This window comes from Diospyros lotus, chromosome 12 (genome assembly GCF_014633365.1).
Source record: "Diospyros lotus cultivar Yz01 chromosome 12, ASM1463336v1, whole genome shotgun sequence".
Classification (NCBI taxonomy): domain Eukaryota; kingdom Viridiplantae; phylum Streptophyta; class Magnoliopsida; order Ericales; family Ebenaceae; genus Diospyros; species Diospyros lotus.
In genome coordinates, this window is record NC_068349.1 from 10,452,107 (window position 1) to 10,473,618 (window position 21,512).

Sequence of the window (21,512 nt, forward strand, 5' to 3'; positions counted from 1 at the left end):
CTAAATTTTCTGTAATAATAAGTTGGACTCGTGAAAGTTTTCTGTAATTATAAATTTTTAGTACAAAAATTGCCCATTAGATTTAGATGAAGGATAAACCGAAAACCAGATATGGTTGGGCCGGAAAGCTTACCGTGGACGAAGATGGTGATGAGGATAAATGGCAGTCTGCAAGTCAGAATCGGAGGTCGACTTCGGCGGAGATGGCGAGCACGAAGATCACTCACTGAAACACAGACCAAGATCGGTACCGGTGGACGAAGACTCCAGATCGATGGTCGAAGACCAAGATCGCTTGCTGAAACAGAGAGAAAAACCAAGATCGGTGGACGAAGACCAAGATCGCTCGCCGAATCTACAAAAATAAGAACAAAACGTGGACGGAAACCTTACCGTGGAAGAAGATGAAGATGCGCCAGTGGTCTGAAACTCGAAATCGGAGATGGTCTTCTGCGGAGATGGCGACGAAAACGAAGTCGAGCTCGTCTTCTGAGGAGATGGCGACGAAGCCCAATACGGAGCTCGTCTTCGGTGGTGGATGGCGACTCACAGAAAGTCAGAGATGGCGACGAAGCCCGAATCGAGGCTCGACTTCGGCAGTGGATGGCGACGAAGACAGCTCGAATGGGAGAGGAAAAACCTAGAGAAATTGAGGTGGACAGAAGCGAATGTGCTGCGCGCGCGATGAGTGAATCCCCCCCCCCGCCGCAGGAAAACCATTACCAGCAAAAGTGGGAAAAGAACCTCACGTGACCGAAAGGCAAAAATTAATTTTTCTGAAAAATAAGTACAATCAAATACAACAAAAAGTTAAAATTTAGATAAAAAAATAATTATTTTTTATAAAAATTAAGTGCAATCAAATATGCCCTTAATGTTTTAATTTTGATAATAAAAAATAATATTATTCTTATATTAAAAAATATTATTTTTGATGCACTTAAATTACTTTACAAGTTCTACATGCGTCATCATGAAAATCAATTTTAACCAATGCCAAAAATTTATTTTTCAAATCTCTTGATGGCATTTGATTTAAAATAACAAGTTTTTATTGTTAACTTCTTTTTTTTTTATATTTGATATATCAAAATTAGTCATAGTATTTGAATCTCAATTTCATATTTTAATTTTGAAAACTAGTATATCAACCATTTTTCGAAAACGATCTACCGTTTTCTCTTAAAGTGTTGAGTGGCTTTTAAAGCATATTGATCATTTTTCTCTTTCATGTGTGACAGTTTTTATGCAAGCTCTGAATCGTGCTCGATTGACTGCTATTGGCCTACTACATCATTTTTTGGTCAATTGTTTTTTGTCCCTATCGATCGTTTTTGTTCATATCGACCATTTTTCTCCTCTTAGTCGACCATTTCTTTAAACTTGTCAACCATTTTTATCACATATTACTTTAACGGCTACATTTGCAAGCTCCAACAGTTCAAACCAACTAATTTTTCTTCAACCTTTGGAAAAGTCTATAAATACAAATCAATGAAACACTAGAAAAGGTTAATAGACTAGAAGAAAATAATTTGAGATTACATTGGTATTTATACATTTCAATAGCATTTTGTGCCTTCGTTTTTCTCTCAAAATACTACACTTGTATTATTTTGTTCTAACCTTTGTATTTTCATTTGAAAGATCATTATAATTTCTTTTTTCTCTCAAAATACTACACTCATCAATTGTATTATTTTGTTCTAACCTTTGTGTTTTCATTTGAAAGATTACTCTTACTTATAACTGAGTTTGTCTACTTTTATATTTTCTCTTTGTATATCATTATTGTATTTCCTGGTTTGTGAGTTAAATGACCTATTTGTGTATAAATAAGATATTATATTTTTTAGTAATTTATACTAGAGGGTCTACTTAATAAAATAAAAGATTTTAGTGAATTTAAACTCTTAGTGGGGAGCTAAAATAATAAATTAAATTGAGTTTAACCAAATCATTCTAAAATTCTTATGTTTCTAGTATTATTTTGATTAAATTTTTATTTACATTTCACTATTTTATTATTTATCTTTCAAAATCTCTTCAAAATTTTTAAATTCTTAGACACCAAATTCACGCATCTCATATTTGAGGTATGTGGTGTCATACTTTATACTAACCCAACAAAACTCACAAAACTTCAAATCAAAACGCAGACTGGCCAATTCTCATTACCTAATTAGATTATTACTTGATAACTCTTAAGAGTTTCACGTATAATGTAACATTGTTTCTCTTTTGATAAAGAAAAACTCACACTAGAAAACTATAAACGCATATGCAAAAGCGTGAATTACTCTACCAGCAAAAGCGTGAAAAGAACCTCACGTGACCGAAACGTAGAAATTAATTTTTCTAAAAAATAAGTACAATCAAATACTACAAAAAGTTAAAATTTAGATAAAAAATAATTATTTTTTATAAAAAATAAGTACAATCAAACATGCCCTTAATGTTTTAATTTTAATAATAAAAAATAATATTATTCTTATGTTAAAAAATATTATTTTTGATGCACTTAAATTATTTTACAAGTTCTACATGCTTCATCATGAAAATCAATTTTAACCAATGCCAAAAATTTATTTCTCAAATCTGTTGATGGCATTTGATTTAAAATAACAAGTTTTTATTGTTAATTTTTTTTTATATTTGATATATCAAAATTAGTCATACTATTTGAATCTTAAATTCATATTTTAATTTTGAAAACTAGTATGTCAACTATTTTTTGAAAACAATCTACCGTTTTCTCTTAAAGTGTTGACTGACTTTTCAAGTATATCGATCATTTTTCTCTTTCATGTGTTACAGTTTTTATGCAAGCTCTGGGTTGTGCTTGATTGACTGCTATCGGCCTACTTACATCATTTTTTGGTCAATTGTTTTTTGTCCCTATCGACCGTTTTTGTTCATATCGACTATTTTTCTCCTTGTAGTCGACCATTTCTTTAAACTTGTCAACCGTTTTTATCACATATTATTTTAACGGCTACATTTGCAAGCTACAACAGTTCAAACCAACTAATTTTTCTTCAACATTTGGAAAAGTCTATAAATACAAATCAATGAAGCACTAAAAGGTTAATAGACAAGAAGAAAATAATTTGAGCTTACATTTGTATTTATACATTTCAATAGCATTTTGTGTCTTCATTTTTCTCTCAAAATACTACATTTGTATTATTTTGTTCTAACCTTTGTGTTTTCATTTGAAAGATTACTATAACTGAGAGTGTCTACTTTTATATCTTCTCTTTGTATATCATTATTGTATTTCCTAATTTGTGAGCTAAATGACCTACTTGTGTATAAATAAGATATTATATTTTTTAGTAATTTATACTAGAGGGTCTACTTAATAAAATAAAAGATTTTAGTGAATTTAAACTCTTAGTGGGGAGCTAGAATAATAAATTAAATTGAGTTTAACCAAATCATTCTAAAATTCTTATGTCTCTAGTATTATTTTGATTAAATTTTTATTTACATTTCACTATTTTATTATTTATCTTTCAAAATCTCCTCAAAATTTTTAAATTCTTAGACACCAAATTCACGCATCTCATCTCTGAGGTATGTGGTGCCATACTTTGTACCAACCCAATAAAACTCACACAACTTCAAATCAAAACGCAGACTGGCCAATTCTCATTACCTAATTAGACTACTACTTGATAACTCTTAAGAGTTTCACGTATGATATAACATTGTTTCTCTTTTGATAAAGAAAAACACACTAGAAAACTATAAACGCATATGCAAAAGAAAAAATCCCCCCCTTACTTAACAAGCACATAGTAAATGAACCGTTAAAAGTTTATATTTCTAGATGATTTGTCCCTGTTCTTGGGAATTTAAAATTTTAGTATTGTAAAGAAACTTTTAAGCTAAAATTTTCTTGAAGGAAAAACATGGAAGGAAAGTTGTTGCTATTTCCGGAAAGAAAGAAATAATAAGTTGCCTAAACTCCTCCTCAAATAATACCAATAAGAATAAGTTGGAGAATGAGTCCTCCCAACAAACGATTCAAAATGAAACGAATGCAGCGCCCGACTAAATTAGGATATGCTCACAATTTACTTGGTCTATTGCAGCATATTAAGTTCCCCAGGTTTTCTGGTTAAGAATACCCGCCGTCGGGGCTTGAAATCAAATTGGAAGGAGGTGCTTACAAGAATGGCCATAAATGAGCCTGGGCGATAACATCAAAGCTTGCCATATTTATGGCGGTTATTTTATATCGTCGTTACTCGTTTGTGCTTTGCTCAAGTGCAACAAGCAGAAGGAATACTGAATGGATAATCAAATATAAAGGCACGCCACAGTTGTTTGCCACTGCTACAGAAAACCTGTTTATGTACCGACCGGTCATTTACCAAACAAAAAACAAAGCAAGCCCACTAGCCACTACTCGTGTTACAACTACTAACACCACTCCGTTCAGCTAAAAGAGCCTAAAGGATTTATGGTATGGGCATAGAAAAGCTTCTCTCCACTTCATCATAGTTTGCCACGCTTTCGTTTTGGTGTCAAATTCAATTTCTTCTCTTCTTCTTTCTCCTTTCATTCTCCTCGGAGTTCTTCAGCTGCGCATTCAAAATACCAGCAGTTATGGCATCATTAAATAAAGTTTGGAAAGCATCTGATTCGCGTTAAGAAGACAAGTAAATTTGCAATTGGTGAGCTCCTTGTCGGTTGTCTAAATAGAATATCTGCAATGCAATTACGTATAACTCACCATGATTATAAGGATTCGGACAAAAACAGCGGCAAAATCAGTGAAAAGTGTCAAGGCGTGCTTCACATAGTCCAGATCCCCAAAGTGTGCCCTCTCAATTATATCCTGGGTATCCACTACGATGTAGCCCACAAACACCAAAAGCCCAAAATATAACTGCAAACAATCATTTACGAGAATCAGAAACAAAACATCAGAGCCCTATAAATCAGATTCCAACCATCAGAACAAGGGCTAAACGGCCAGGTAACAACAGTTCACATACCTCAAACTTGAAGAATGCAGCAGAACCGCCAAATACGGAGGATGCAAACTGCAGCCAGAAGAGGATGGAGAGCCCAGAAGACAGGAGGCCTCCAAGGTAAAGGTACTCCCTACGCCTTGCCAACATGGCTGCCATTGAGAAACAACCAAAAGCCAGAGCACACCCCACAAATGCACTGACCAGTACGCTACAAAACAGGTAGAAAGATTGTATAAATGGTACGATTCAACAAATACTTGTTAAGCAACATAAAAATTGTTCTAGTCTGGAAGCAAAGAGCCAGTGAAGATGCTAAATGACGAGCATCCTTGCGCATTAACTAGAAAGAACAAAATGATCACGTTTTGCCATAACTGGACTATGGGATGGAACAGTTACAAGTTAGCCATAAATTCGATCCAACAACAAATGACCGTGTTAAAATCTTGAATTTTCTACCACAGTATTCTGGCCAAATATGTAATTATAACAAGTTAAACACCATAAGCCAGACTGCACTATGACAAAATTTAACAGCAAAATCCACCACTCAAACTTAAGAAACCTGTCTACCAACAAAGCAACTATGTGTATAACCAAAAAAGAAAGGACACAATACGGTGGCCAAAATGACAAAACTGTTGGTAGTAACAATTCATTTTGGCCGGCCGGCCAATGATTCCAGACAGCATGTCATCATTCAAAAAGAAATGAATATACTATTAAGGAAAAAAGAAACAACTTGGCAAGTTTGGAAAAGCTCAAATGATTCTTCAAAAATTATACAGACCCACACAAATCAGAGAAATACAAACAAACATGAACATGTGACAAGTAAACCTATACATCGGTTAAATACTTACCTTGGATCAATCCTAATTGCCAACTCAATCAGAGGACCGATTGAAGCTCCTTCGAAGAGCGCAGCTGCCATCAAGAGTCCTACCCTCTTTTGCTGCTTAGGAAGAAAAAACAAAAACTCATCATCATCCTAGCAAGACTGCAGCAGGCGCCGAATGAAAGATAACCAGTAGCCGTGGCATGAGGGGGGTGATAAAGAACAAAGTACAATACTGTGTTCATCATCATGTATGCAGAAAACTTGCAAATAAAAATAAAAGGACAGGTAGGTAGGTACGGGGAGATGGTACCTCTTGGTACGGTGGGGTTGAAAGTAGCCAAACAATGCTTCCCAAGCAACCTAGGGTCGTGAGAAAACCCCCAATATTCCAGAGGATATGCAGATAGGCTCCAGCAGCCGAAGCAATCAGAGCACAACATAGCGAGAGATAAACCTGTAAACCAGCAAATTATTTAAGCAAACATTTAATTTAAATTGTTGAAATTGGCATAGAAAAGGCAATCGCTTCTACGTATCAATCAGGAGCTGAAAACTATAATCTAAGTAAAAAGTGTCGCCCAAGATAACAAATAATAACATTTTTTAACCCCTGTGTAACACACTAGAAACCACGAAAGTTCTTGCTGACTCCTAAAATTTCTATCCCCGTGCATGCTTAAAGGAGAATGTCACAAAATCAAGGAGCATGACAATCAACTTCTGGCTAAAAGTAATCATGCAAAAACAATTGAACAATCAAGAAACTAATCATACAAAAACAACTGAATAATTAAATCCGGATACAATGATCAAATTCTTGCAAGATGAATCCAATAAAGAGCAAGTAAGTAGATCAAATTAAATGAGAACCACAAAATAATCAACCACAACCAATTGCAAAACCAAAATCTCAGACATTTATCAAGACTTGTCATGTTTCCAAATCGTGATTGATTAGAAACCCTAATATCCACCGATTCTCGGTCAGTCGCGCGAAAATTCATGCAACGGTCCTCAAGGCTACAATTAACACAAGAATAAAAATTAAACTACAATTCTTTTCCTTCGATTTCTCAGAAACATGTTTCCAAATAGTGATTTATTAGAAACCCTAATATCGACCGATTCTCTGTCAGTCGCGCGAAAATTCATGCAACGGTCCTCGAGGCTACAATTAACACAAGAATACAAAATTAAACGACAATTATTTTCCTGATTTCCTTTCCTTCGATTTCTAAGTAACCAGACACGAAGAGACGCGGACTAATACCTGTTTGAGATGAGTTTGGACGACGGGAGAGATCTGGCGGAGGTTCTTGAGCGAATCATAACTCCAATTGTTGCGAGACGCCGATTGAGCCCCGAAGAACGACGAGAACGCATCCATCTTGTTCAACGATCGAAAGCACAAAAGTCAAGTCAATTTCTAATAACTGCAAACGATCGGGAAGTATGTATATTTATAGGCCCCTCCCCTTTAGGTCGGTTTCTTCGAAATTACCCATTTACAAGTCGCTTCCTAATTCATTTATAATTACCAAAGTACCCTTTGCATCGAACCCTATAATACGGTATAACCCGACATAGGATTACTTGCTAGGGGTACTCCTGTCAATTGATGTGTAATTCTAGAAATTTCGGGGCTTTTATGGAGAAACTCGTCGATTGACGCGAGAAAACGAGACATAAAGACATATCACGGAAATTACTACCATTTTCTCGAAAACTCTCATGCTAAGCAAAGTATCTCACCAAGACAGACATGAAACGGAGAGGACCTAGCCTTCAATGCACGTCATATCTCCAATCAGATCATGCCATGTCAACAGAAGGATTACACCTGGAGAGACATGGACTCCTCCAGGAACGAGGCCGCCGAACCCACATTGTTGCTGCTCAAGGAAGTTGGCAATTTCATGAATTACAATCCCAGGCCCCAAGCCGTGGGTGAGAATTTCAATTTTTGTAAGCTCGCCTACTCTATACCTTAACACGACTTCCAAATATAGTTAAAATAATAAAATAAGGTGATGAGACACACAAAAATATTTTAATTATTTATATATGTATAATACAAATAACATGATCTATATTATTTTATAAATTATGTATGCATTGATGCTAATCACTATTATTAAATTCAGCCAAAAAGAAAAATCTCTTTCAAATCAAGATAATTTTTACATTTAATTTTTTTTTAAAAAGATAAACACTATTTATAAGAATTATAATTTTAGCTTACTTAGAATTGCTCAATGTCTTTTATAAATAAATATGTACTCATTTTAAAAAAAAAATACATATTTGATACTAATGTGAATTATGTACTATAATTTTTAACATTTTTAGTGTATGATTCAAATATCGAAGCATTTGTACGAGAACTTCCCTGTACTCTTTGATTATTTCCGTCCTTATAAATTCAAACAACCAAACGATGATATTATTAGTTAAATAAATTTATTGTTATATCTTGATAATAACAATTGTAATTAGTGGTAAACCACCATTAAATTTGTTAATATTTTTTAAAATACTGACAATTTTGTTGTCATTATATTAGAATTAGGTAAATTTGTTGTCTATTTTTTTTTTAAAAAAAATATTAAAGCAGCTCGATCCATTTTTAAGGAAAAAAATAAATAAAATTAATTTACAATTTTATTAACACAAATAATGGGTGAAACGACAAGTTATTTAAAGGTAATACCATACATATGTGCTTGCTCAAACACCATAATAAAATTTGTTTATTGAGGATAATCGTCTTCAATTCACGAGAACTTTTAAAAAGGAAATCATTATAGGGTAGAAACATTTCTTATGCAAACACTTTGATGTTTCTATCAAATTTATAAAGATATATTAGAAACAAGTGCAAAACTCTTGAATTTGTTAGAAGTAAATTACTTGAAATTAAGGATCATTTATAGATAAAATTACTAAGAAGCGATAACAATTTCAAATTTATCGAGATTAGAAATGTTGCAAATAGTTTTGTGATGAGATTTTCGAAATAATTATTTGCACATTTGTCAAGGGAATATCCCACGAGACTCTCCCGAAGCTTATTGGACCTCTCTAGCGAGAGGCTGGCAAGTGAGTCTTTTGGAGACCTCTCAACCAAGAGAATCTCATAAAAATCCTTTTTGGCATGACTTCATTCTTCTAGCTCTTTGTATTTATGTGTTTTTGGACTTCTTCTGAGTTTTAAAGGCTTTGTTAGTGGTCCTTGATTGACGTACATATTCATATATTTCTAGATAAATATATATATAATGATTTCTTAAACCAACTAATTCAAAAATCATTTTTTTTTTTTATAAATGATTGTAACTTTTCCATAATAGTTTTTTAATCACAAATGATATTTTTCTCCTAAAACATGGTTAATACTTTTAAATATAATTTCTCAATTACACTCCATTTCACTATATAATAGTGTAAATTATTCGGACATATAAATGTGTATCCAAATTTCTATTTTTTTTTTTTTTTTGTTGTCATTTGAATACAATGATAAATTTGTAGAGTGAAAATGTTGTCATCAAGCTGGCTAAGATTGTCATTAACTCAAGATCATTTTTGTATTGAGCCCTTCGTCCTAAGCCTAGTGTCATCATGAAACCTTCATCTTGAGACTTGATATCATTTTAAGGCTTTTATCTGGAGACATGATGTTGGCCGAGATTTCAAGAGAGAAAACAATCAGAAAATGCATGAAAGTTTATGTGCAAACACTTCGATACTTAATTCAAATACTAAAAATGTTGAAAGTTCAATAGCATAATTTCTACTAATATTAGAGATATACATTTTCTGTAACAAGTAACTACTTAATTATAGAGAAAATTGGGATAATCTTAAATCTCCTTGGTTTGGAATTTTTTATAGATGATACTTATCCCAATATTCTAATATCTTATCAGAATTAAGATTTTTAATAGATAATATTTATCTATTTCATACCAATATTTTATTAAGATTTTTAAAGGATAATATTTATCTCTTTTATGGAATCCTCGAGGGAATTTGTAGATGTTGAAGTTATCCAATTTGTGCAATACATAAGACTCCCAATTAAAGAAAAATTTACACCTTTTTAGCCAAAAATATTATTTTGGGCTTTTAAGCTTTTTAATACTTTTAATGGATTTTTGTCTTTGACACAACATTTTTTATATCTAAATTTGTGTACATTTAATTTATATTAAGGTTTGTGAATTGTGAGAATAAAATTTTCATACATTAAATTCTAGAAAGATATAAAACAAAGATAATATTTGCACATTACATGAACCCTGATCGTGATTAATTTTAAAATTGGTGTCATTAGGCCTATCAAATATTTGAATTTGGTCTACTTGGATCTATTCAAATCCTATAAAAAAATTATTAAATAGATATGCATTTATATTTGAATAAAATCTTAAATTTGTAAAGTCATTAATTTTGATTTCACAATCATAGGTCCATAATTTGGTCCATGTCCATGCTATAAATAACAAGTCCTAAATTGACTATTTTTTCTTTTCTTTTCTTTTTTATAATTAGAAATCCTTTCAACTATCAGATGCTTATCCCTTGAAAAATTAATTTTTTTTGAGATAAAAATAAATATAACTCACTAGATATTGATTAAAAAGAAAAAAAAACTCACTTTGAATATAGGTTTGGTTTGTTTTGATCATTGTTAGCAATTTGACATATGAACAAAATTTAGGATTGTAAAAATATGAGTATTATTTAACTTGACATATAATTAATTCATCAAACATTCACCATACGAAAAATATTCGAGATGTAATTAATTTATATTTAATATGTTTTAACTGAATAAATTCAGTAATAAAAATTTGACATATTATGTATAGATAATGTGTTAAATATATATATTAATTCACATATAAAAGATATTTTTTAAATATAATTTTATAAATATATTATTTTATAATTAAATAATATATGTTTATATTATATATATATATAATTAACTTCTTTCTCTAAAAACAACCCTCACCTTCTCAAAAAAACCCTCTTCCACTTTCTCCTCTTCCTTTAATGCACCTGCCTTTACTCTTCTTTTCTAGTCCGACAACTCTTCATCTCTCTCATCTTTCTCCCATTCTCTTGTCATGCTTGCCTGTTACTCTTATTCTCTAGTCTAGCAACTTTTCCTCTCTCTCATCTTTCTCCTCTTCTCTTGTTGTACTCGCCTGTTGCTCTTCTTCTTCAGTCTAGCAATCGCCTCTCACCATCAACTCTTTCACTGTGCCATCGATCGTTGCTACATCCTCCCTTTCTCGCTACCGCCTCACCTCTTGTCGCCAACTATTGGCTATATCTCCATGAATTTTTTAAAAATTCAACTAGTACCCATTTTATACATTTTAGTGGAATAATTCGCATATTAATCTAACCATTTGAAAGATATGCAAGTATAATATTTTTGATAAAAAAATGAAATTCAACTGATTGCTAACAAGAGTTTTGATATAAAAAATGCTTTTTTGGGTATGATACTTTATTTACTTTTTGCTGCATTAATAACAAAACTAAGTAGAATGATTTTAAATAAAAATATTTTACATCACAATGTGAAAATCTTTTTTTTTTTTACTTTGAGGCCAAAATTGAAATCTCACCATTCCTATTGTGAAGCTAACAAGAGTGAATCTTGGGTTTTGACAAAAGCTAACTCTTATGCTTTTGATCTCATCATGATATGGAAATGATAATAATAATTGTAAGCAGAAGCTGATCGTTGACAAAATCAATTGTGGAAAGAACTTGTAGAATTTTTTTAAGTTTATTCACAAATAATTCCCATAACTCATCATTTAATGGCCTCTCATAGTCAGTCATACGAGTGTCATTCCAAATTTATGGACATATTTTCAAAAACGTCTCTACACTTTTCAATCTGCAATAATTTAATTCAGCCCACAAATTACAAGTTAATGGCGGAAAATTGCTTTCAGCTGTGAGGAAGGGGAAGTTACAAATTGCAGAGTCAACACTCAACAGGATTAGTTGATTCACAGTAAGTTGAGTGAAATGTCTACAAAAGCCAGGTTGCTCACGAGACACCTTCACAAGTCTGGGGCTGTCTATGCCGAAGCCGTGCAGCCCCCATTTCTGAGCCGACCTCCTGCCTCACCAGCCTCACCTTTCTTAAACTCTCGTGGCATGGAGCAAAGAACTCGTGCCTGAGTGCTTCCTCTGCGCTTATCCTCAGTCTCGGGTTCACTGTCAGGCACTTGTCTACCAGATCAAACAGAGATCTTGGGATGGCCTCAAGGAAATCAGGCCTTCTGGTGTTCTGTTTGCACCACTCTCGCAGTTTTGTAGATTGCATGAATTTTACATCATGGAGATCCTGCAAGGAGAGAAAACCCAGTGAACTAGTAAAATAGACAACCTGCAGCTAGCCCCTGAACATTTTTTAAGTAGTTAGATATATGTAATGGATACCGGAGGAAATGAAGATTCACGGCTGTGTAGCTTGGCTACTTCCCACATATCTTCACTACCCCTTAACTTTGCAATTTCCTTTATGTTTCTGAAAATGGAAACAATAAGATTAGACAACGAACGATGCAAAATTATATTGCATTTAGTGTTCTTTTATAAAAAGGAAGGATCCTCACTGTTCTGGCTCCCCAGTAAAGGGTGTTCTGCCGATCATCAGGTAAAGTAAGGTGACTCCAGCAGACCAGATGTCAACTTTGGGGCCTTGATGTGCTGATTTGAGCAGTACCTGCATCAGCACTCAAATTAGAGTATGATTTTCCTATAGGAATAAACTGTTGCCATAGAAAATTCTAGCACTTTTTTGGAAGGTAGAACAACATATTATTTCCTCTCTGAAGCTGGGTTGCTTCTTGCTTCTGACCATCTCAACTTCTTGAGACTTCCTCCTCATGGGGCTTATCAAAAATAATCTATCAACTTTATACCAAGTCTACTTTCACAAGAAAGGAAAGCTATGCTATTAACTTTTATATGTCCTCAATAATAGTTGCTGTCACTGATCGAAAGGTTAAACTGTTGAACCTCTTTTACCAACATAATAAACATCTGCATACTAACAAGCTCTAGAAAACATCGAAAAAAAAAATCAAATAGAAAATAAAAAAACTCTTTTCTCCAATTTTCAAAATATATACTAACTACTGAAAAAATTAATTGTGTTTCAATATTATACATGTTTTTACCATAGCAACCATGTGGTGGAATACAGCTATATCACTTTTCTTCATTCATTACCATCTAATAAATTTTAACATAAAAATGGTGTTGAAACTTTATCTCATTCCCTCACTGAAGGTTTGTGTTAAGAAAGGCATCCAACATAAAATTTTACCGCATTGTTTTTACATGAATTTATATTGTAAATATGACTTTTAGAAGTCAATTAATATTGTGAATCTTGTGCCACCACCTCCACCTTGGTTAATAAGGTGCATTTGATGATAATGATACTAACTACTAAAATATAGAATGGAAAAAGTCTTCAGCTAAAATGGGTAAAGAAAGACCATAAAAATTTAGTGAGAGACTTTGAAGTATAATATCAATTATAAGAGCCTTACAAGAGAAAAAACTGTAAGTAAAAATAGTTGAACATATTAGAATTCATGTAGCCAATCTCATTGGCTACCAAAATTGAATTTAAAAACAACTTAAAGAAAATGAAAAGATAAGTTGTTTTCATGCCTTCCATGAAAATTAATTTTTCACCTGTGCAGAACTTTCATTTTTCTCAGATTTAATTATATTTAGCTGCAATAATTTTATCAGAATGCCTAGCTCATACAAAACTGAGGAAAAGACCTTCACCTCTGGGGCCCGAAAGCCCTTGGTTCCAACACATGGGCCTTCTTTCCTTTGCTTTCCATCCCCTGCAAAAAATCCAAACATGAGCAAGCCTTGCAAAAAAGTGAAGAATAGTAGTTAAAAATCAACGAAGTTACTTAATATAGCCAACGCACCTTTGTCATTTACTAGACCGGCACCAGCAACAGCAACGCCAGTAGAGAAGAGTGGCATCGGAGTAAGGTAGACGAGTTTCTTATCCACTTTTCCTGGAAGGGCAGCAATCCTCTTTCTCTTAGAAGCTGGAACACTTGGTGCTTCAAAGTGTGGACTGTGAATTGCTTTTGCCAGGCTGATATACTCCTTCCTGCCTTGACATATAATTGGTTGCCTCATCCTTTCTCCCGAAGGAGTTCTAGTACTTGTAGCATCCTTTGCTGATGTTATTCCAGAGCCATCTGCACCTTGGCTTTTCGTCATGTTCCTACTGTCCAAGTCAGGAAAGGTATTTGTAGGGTCCAGAGCCTTCCTTTTGAGGTTCTTGGGTAATAAAACTGACTTGGAACCTTTTCCTGTCTCCTGGTTGATTGCTTCAAAAGATTTACCGACCTCAAACTTGTGATGGGTTGGAGGGAGAGCTTTTGCACGGAGAATCGGATCATGATTGAGATTCAAATCACAGCCTGTCTTTGATTTCTCTGTGAAATTGTACAAAGTAAATCCGTAAATTCAATCTTTTAATCAAGTCACAGTGAGACCGGATAAGCTTTTAGATAAAAAAGAAAAGGAGTAGAAGGAAATCTCAAGTAGCTCTCATGCAAGAAAATTTCAGTACATAGATTTTCTTGTTCCTATTGGATTTATTATCCCAGTCCATGTATTTCAAACACCAAATTCTTCAGGTGAAACCTCACTCTGCTTTTAATTAAAACTTAAAATGCGAACTTCAACATCATAGTCATAGAAAAGAAGCCTCAGTTTTTTGCTCTCTGGTTATACTGTTGGTTGAGCATGGGCTAGCCCTCAGCCATTTCTTGCATGGAAAAAGATAAATAAATAAGCAAGAACAAACATCTTACCAGTGGTTCCATATTTTTTATGTAGATCCTGCAGAGGGGGGAACTTTATTAGCACAAATTGCAAATCATGGGAAACAATTAGGATATCTTGGTAAGAATCCCAAAGGCAAGCATCACTCACCATTGCAAGGTTAAAATCAATGAGATAGCCTTTATTGACCCTTCTAGAGAAAAGGAAGTTGCCAGGTTTAACATCTCTATGAACTACTTCCTGGTTAAAAGAAACAAAAGGTACAATTAACTGTTGAGAAATCAAAACAACCCATGTACAGCATATTTATCAGTGAGCCTATTACCTTACCTGTTTATGTAAACTTGCGAGTGCTCTGAACATACAATATCCATACCACTGGAGCTGTGAAACATCTATTTCCCTCTTCAAGACCTAAAGTATTAAAAAAAAAAAGTAGATGTCAGGCAAAAGGAAGATAAAAAATACTGAAGCTCCATATAATTACCTCAGGTCTGTCATGCTCCACATGCTCCAAAACAAGGCACTCAGAGCTCCCACACTTAAAAGAGCCTTCATATTTTATGACAAAGCTTTTGCCCCTGAATTATAATTATCACTTTCAGAATGCATATCAACTTTATGATAAGAATAGAACAAAAAGTTAAATTCAGTTTCATACCCAAAGCGCTCCAGCATCTTCAGCTCATTATAAACATGGTGTCTATTAGCATTTGCATGAGGGCCTGCAAGTCAACAATATTCCATTTGGCATGAGATAAGCTACCCCATCCTAACATTATGTTGGGATACGTTTAAAAGAAAACAGTAGTGGCCATATTCTCTAGATCATGTAATATAAGAATCAAAGCAATAGGAATAAAATAGTGAGTTAAAATTTTCAACAAAATGAAACACCCCAACCACCTTGCCACTGAGCATTTTAGCAATGGCAATGAGATGATTTCGTGATTTTGTAGCTATAATGTAAAATTGCTATGAATTTATTAGGGGCACCTCTAGAAGATCCTATTGTTTGCTAGACTAATGCTTGCCAAAAGTTTAAGCTCGTAGAAAACCAACGCTAGAGAACAAGCTATCTGACACTCCTTATGTGCAGCTCCATCTTTTGAGAGGACTGGGGAGGCAAACATATGGAACTAAACAAGGCACACAAACACACAAAAATAGAGTGCAAAATGACACACAGAGGAGAGAACATATTATAAGACTAGAGCACCACAAGGAACCAAAGCTCTCATACCATATTTAATCAGTGTTCATTCCAAAGGCATAAAATCTTTAGAAAATATAGATAAAATACATATCAAACTATCAAACTTCAAGTTCAATGTAAAATGTTGAACAACTTGCTTTATAGATCACTTATAATTATGCAACCAAATCAGCGACATGTTTGATTTTTTTTTTTTTTTTTTAAGTTTCTCAATGCCAAGAATTTCTGAAATGCAACTTGGCAAAACATCATATTTTAAATGTTCCCAGGAAAACATGAAATTATAGGGGAAAAACAAATACCAATATGATTTGATCCATAGCTCAATTGGAAAATGAAATCAATGCTACACCTTTCAAATACTTAGAGCCATGTTCTATGACTACAGGTTAAAAAACAACAAACAAAATAAACAACCTTTGCTAGCATGTGCACGTTTCTTGCTGGAAAACATGATTAAAATAACAAAAAACAAAAAGCCATGTTTTTATTCCCTGTTACAAAGACCAAAAAAACTACTTTTATCTTGATTCACAGAGAGAACTGAATTTGGTTTCACAATATTCCATGGGAAAAGGAAAAGAACTAAAGATAATCCTCCTAGTCCTGCTATAAGCTCAAAATGATGATATCCCTTTACTTCCAGTCATGGCAATCAAACTGATCAAGTGTAGCATAATGAGACATTAATGAACAACAAAATGTTTCTTACATGATCATTGATCAATACATACCAAGTGGAGTTAAAACTATTATGCTAGGTCTGGAACTAGAAATTCAAAAGGAACAAAGAAAAGAAAGGAAACCGAAAAGTAAACACATCAAAGGCATCAGAGTTCTCTTTTCTTGGTTGGGGTGAGGATAGGATTGGAATTGACAAAACGACAATAATAATAACATGTAGATGTTTATAAAAAAAAAATTGGTTTGATTTTCCATTAAAAAATGATACGCATATGAGTATTTTCATTTTCAAGTCCTTTGTTAAATCTACGTTCCAAAAGCATTACTTGCCCTTAACATCAAAGTAAAATTTCAAAACCTATAACAAACTGATGGGATAACTTTCAGTAACCAGCATAGTAAATTTTCAAACCACAAGTAACAGAACATGAAAAAATACTCATACATTTAATGGCAAATTTTACTCCATTTCTCTGTGCCCTGTAGACTGTGCCATAACCACCTGCATATTGGTGTTCACAAAATGCAGCCAATGAATTAAATATTGTTAAATTGCTTTCAGTAGAACAATTAGAAACGAACAGGAAGTCAAAATTGAATACCTGAGCCTTCTTCCTCCTCTACAGTAAAACACTCAAAATTCGGAAGTGGTTTGGACTCCTGCTGTTTCTAGGGGGCAAAAAAAAAAAAAGGCTATTAAGAGTTTTAAATTACAAAAGCCAGATCAACCAAGATAAAGTAGCCTATTGTTAATTAAACTGAAGATTCAATCATTAACTATAAAAAAAATCTATTGAGGAACTGAAGCTTACTTCAAGCATGACTGCAATAGGCTTGCCCCTTTTTTCTTTATCAATTTCCCTGTTTTTCTTATTATGCATCTTCTGGTCACACTGTTGCTTTAGCTTCTGCTTCATAAGGATTGAGTTTTTATTGCTAGTACATTGCAGCTTCTTTGTAGGAGAATCAACAGGCTTACTATCATGCAGTGCTTTACTGAAGGCTTCCTGTTTAGGATTTAGTGCATAAGTTTGAGATGTTTTTGATTTGGCAGAGGATGTTACCAGCTGATTTGGATATTCAGAAATCTTAGATACTGAAGGAGTAACCTTGCTCTCAACATTTTCTGTCATTATCTCCCTACTGAGAGACTCTATTGTGTCAGGGCACCTTATCGTATTCATTCTTTTGGCATCAACTGACATCACCATTTGAGAAGTACTAGCTGCTGGGCCAACATACTGAGTTTCACCTTCACAGCAGATAGAATCAACTAGCAGATCTTCATCTTGGTCAATGAAAACTGGTTTGTCCTCAATTATTTCAACATTTTCAACTCTAGAAACAAGACCCACATTCTCAGCCTCCACTGGAGGATTGATGCTATGTTCCTCTGCTTCTGTGCATCTCAAGCCATTCAAACTTATTCTACTTTCAAAGCTCATCTCTCTCATCTTAATTTCTCCACAAACATCTGAATTTTCTATTGGAGCAGTTAGAAAAGATTGTTTTCTATGAGGGACACATGCGCTTATTGTTTGCATAGCTATTGGATAATGAATGTGTGAGAATTCACCAAGATTGAGAAAGCTTTGCTGATATTCCAGTGTATACATACGCTGATGCTCCTTCATGTACTCAGAGATACTTGTTTCTTTACTACTTGCAAAATCAATGGTCTTCAAGCCATAACTCCATGGTCTAGAATTGAGCTTGACTGAGAAAGGAGCCTGTCCAACACTTTGGCCAAAGTTGTCCAGATTGAATGTCATGGTTGAAATATCAGTTGCCTGTACCCCAGTTCCTCTAGTCACATAGTCTCCCAGTGGGAATTGTAGCTGCATGATGGGTATGCTTGAGCAACTTCAAAAGTGTAATATACTCTGTAGAACATTACTAAATATATGCTGAAGTATGATACTTCACTTGATCAACTTTAATTTTAGAAAACATGCAAGATTTATATTTACATAGATACATACATACACATATGATTATGGATCCAGTTCCAATCTGATGGGCATGAATAATCAAATCTTATTCTGCCCACATTTAAATAAACAGTATGTTGCAAGTATAATAGGCCGAGGAATAATTCAGGAGCTTTTCTACATATAAAAATCCAAGAGTAAGGAATATGTTGAAACATGATTTAAGCAAAACCTCATGATCGAGGCTCCATCTAGTGTCTGGGAACTGTACACACAGAAGGGTATATTAGTGGCCCCATTTTTGCCATTCCTACAACTTCTTTTAGTATCGTTGAACATTTTCCTGCATTACAGTCAAAGTTATTTTGCTTCCTAGGCAATATAAATAGTTTTGGAATTGCAAAAATATAGTGCCCTGGCTAACCAAAACTAGATACGCAGTCAGTTGTTTGACATCATAAACAAGCTATTCTCTTGAGCCTTTAGAGCTTTAGACAAGCCATTATAGCCAAGTAGTGACTTTTTCAACCTTAACTTGCTAGCCTCTGTTCAAGCTTACCTTCATTATCCTTTGAGCCAATACCATATAACTTTAAACCGAGTTGACCACAGGTAAAGTCCAAGTGGCTTGATTCTCTTCAAACCCTAGCCTAATATGATCTTGCCAAGCTGATGACAGAAATTAATGACAAGCTGATCTATAATAAAGAAGTTGAGAACAAGTTGGTTCATTTTGCTGTACTCGGTTCCTTTTCCATCCAAAGAAACTAAAAGGAGATGTTGTACCTTTAAATTGAATTATATTCAAGTGAATCAGAATCCACTTATCCATCAGATAATTCAACAAAAAATGCAAAATTTGGTGTCTTGCAGCAACTTTGACCCTAAAAATTACCTTATTGGAATCACTTTGCGCTCCAGTAGGTGAAATTGGAACAATCCGATTGTCTTCGTTTTCTACAATTTATCACCAGGATCACAAACAAATGAAAATTACTGTGAAACAAAGCAACAAATAAAACTGAATCCAGTGAGCTTATATTTCTCTTACCTACAAAAGAAAGCAAAACTCCTCTCCTTTTCCGCACCTGCATAGCCTCAAACTCTGATCCAACTCTCTTCCGCCTACGATAATACGTCCTGGCGACGTCCTCCCAGACTCTCCTCGCTCCCACAACCCCGAGCTCTACAAGGGGCACAAACGCGTCAACAGCAATCGAATTCGTCACAAAATTCCGGAAAGCCACGAACGCAACAAGCGATGGAGTCACGAACAGGTCGGCAGTCAAGCAAATTGGCGAATTAGGGAGCGAGCAGAGGTAGCGTATGTAATCGGTCGGTGCTCGGAACAGAATGCACTTGGAAGCGAGTTCGGCCGGAGGGGCTCGGCGGCCGATTCGAAGTAGGAGAGCAAGGAGATACCAGGCTTTGTGCAGTTCAGCGTTGGGCACTGTGTCTGTGACTGCGACGAGAGCTGAATCCGTCGGCGGAGCTCCCATGGAGTTCCAGATCTGGAAATTTCTATGAAAATGTTCAAATGCGTGAGAGAGGGAGAGGGAGGGGACAGTTAGGGCTTGCGGAAGATGAAGAAAAAGAAGCTATTGGACATTGGGGGGGAAGAGAGAGAGTTTCACATAGTGAAAATGGTGATTTTGATGAATGGGGATGGTTTTGCAGAGGCGTCTGAAAACAAGCAAATCGGGGGAGATCGAGAGAGAGAGAGAGAGAGCGGGAATGGGAGTCGTGTAGGTTTTGAGATTTGGCACGTGCGGAGTTCCCGCCATCGACTTGATTTTCATTATTATCGCAAAAATGCCCTCCAGACCAGATGACGAAATTTTCGTTATTTCAATTTTCAAGTTATTATAGTTTTTATGCCAATTGCCAAACTAACTTATTATTATTACTTTAAAAATCAGATCAGATGGGAATAGGAACAGCCACTGTCTCTAGAAGAGTTTTCTTGTTATTTTATTTTAAAATGTGAAAATATTATAATAATAATAATAATATTCAATTATTAAGTATTATGTGTAGGATTTTATATCCTAGTTTTTAATTAATTGCTATACATGTTTATTTGATAAACATATATATATACATATTTGATCCCAATTTAATTTTTCATTACTTTCTGTCGACGTTCTGAATCGGTCGACGGAGATTTGTTAACCTGCACTTGTATGGTAGATTCGAAAGATGAACAATGAGGTATCCAGTCTGGTTTGCTGAGCCGACCACCCGTCCCTGCAAGGTACTCCGATGCTCAAGTTAGTTAGCGAATAAGCAAATATGTTCGGTGTTTTTTAGGGTTTTTTCTTAAAGAGTACATACCCCGGCCCTTAAAAGGGCTGGTTGATATATATATCAGCAAAAAAGCTTTCTTGCATGCTCCGTACGTGTAGAGGTGATGGGATGGAATAGCCGGCGAGCGTGTCCCTACCACGGCGAGGTGTCGACGAGACCCTCATTAATGAGGATGTGATCTTCCATTAATGCGGATGAGATATGTCATTAATGAGAATGAGATCTGAGGGGGATGTTTGGAAATCCAGTTGCAGCTGTAATGATGTTGTTGCCAGAAGGCTAGGATGGGACTGGCATGGGCCGGTGAGATGGGCCGAGAGAATAGGCCCAAGAGGCCCAGTCAGGGCGGCCCGTGGCTTACCAATATGCCACAACACGTGCTTCTTTTGTGATACGAGCTAATGAGCTAAGTTGATGAGCTATGAAGGTCGCTGGAGACTCACCCAGAATGTAGTTGGGGGTCGTTTGAATATGCCAAAGAGTTAGAGGTGCTACCGGGAGCTCGCTTAGCCCCGATGTTTGACCCCGAGCTTTAGCACTATCCGAGCTCGCTTTAACGAGCTCAGTTCGATTTATTGGGCCTCGGACGTTTGGGCCGAATCATCATGTTAAGTCTGGCCTACACAGAGTGGAGCGAGAAATACCAGTAATATTAAGCCCCCCAGCTCGCAGCATGA

At 34.9% G+C, this 21,512-nt stretch overlaps 3 protein-coding genes across 4 annotated transcripts; all 3 read right to left on the reverse strand.

The window, feature by feature from the left end:
• On the reverse strand, positions 1-972 carry LOC127787485 (uncharacterized). Its single transcript, XM_052315545.1, has 3 exons — positions 955-972; positions 394-526; positions 1-298 (listed from the first exon to the last, which is right to left on the reverse strand). Exons 1-3 carry the CDS (start codon positions 970-972, stop codon positions 48-50), a joined length of 402 nt encoding a protein of 133 aa, XP_052171505.1. The 3' UTR covers positions 1-47.
• Positions 973-4,206: 3,234 nt separating this feature from the next.
• Positions 4,207-7,267, reverse strand: LOC127787409 (bax inhibitor 1-like). 2 transcript variants are annotated; one of them, XM_052315443.1, is made up of 6 exons: positions 7,100-7,267; positions 6,140-6,283; positions 5,852-5,943; positions 5,010-5,196; positions 4,745-4,900; positions 4,207-4,592 (listed from the first exon to the last, which is right to left on the reverse strand). In XM_052315443.1, the coding sequence occupies exons 1-6, from the start codon at positions 7,214-7,216 to the stop codon at positions 4,542-4,544; spliced, it is 747 nt and encodes a 248-aa protein (XP_052171403.1). In that variant the 5' UTR covers positions 7,217-7,267; the 3' UTR covers positions 4,207-4,541. The 2 variants fall into 2 exon arrangements, with proteins under 2 accessions (XP_052171403.1, XP_052171402.1); XM_052315442.1 differs by having other exon boundaries at positions 5,852-5,946.
• A 4,383-nt stretch (positions 7,268-11,650) lies between these two features.
• On the reverse strand, positions 11,651-20,278 carry LOC127813922 (uncharacterized). Its single transcript, XM_052355057.1, has 15 exons — positions 19,580-20,278; positions 19,424-19,485; positions 17,410-18,435; positions 17,200-17,266; positions 17,043-17,099; positions 15,359-15,422; positions 15,185-15,278; positions 15,028-15,111; positions 14,848-14,937; positions 14,727-14,754; positions 13,824-14,345; positions 13,672-13,733; positions 12,480-12,589; positions 12,304-12,391; positions 11,651-12,208 (listed from the first exon to the last, which is right to left on the reverse strand). The coding sequence occupies exons 1-15, from the start codon at positions 20,025-20,027 to the stop codon at positions 11,909-11,911; spliced, it is 3,102 nt and encodes a 1,033-aa protein (XP_052211017.1). The 5' UTR covers positions 20,028-20,278; the 3' UTR covers positions 11,651-11,908.
• Positions 20,279-21,512: the final 1,234 nt, after the last annotated feature.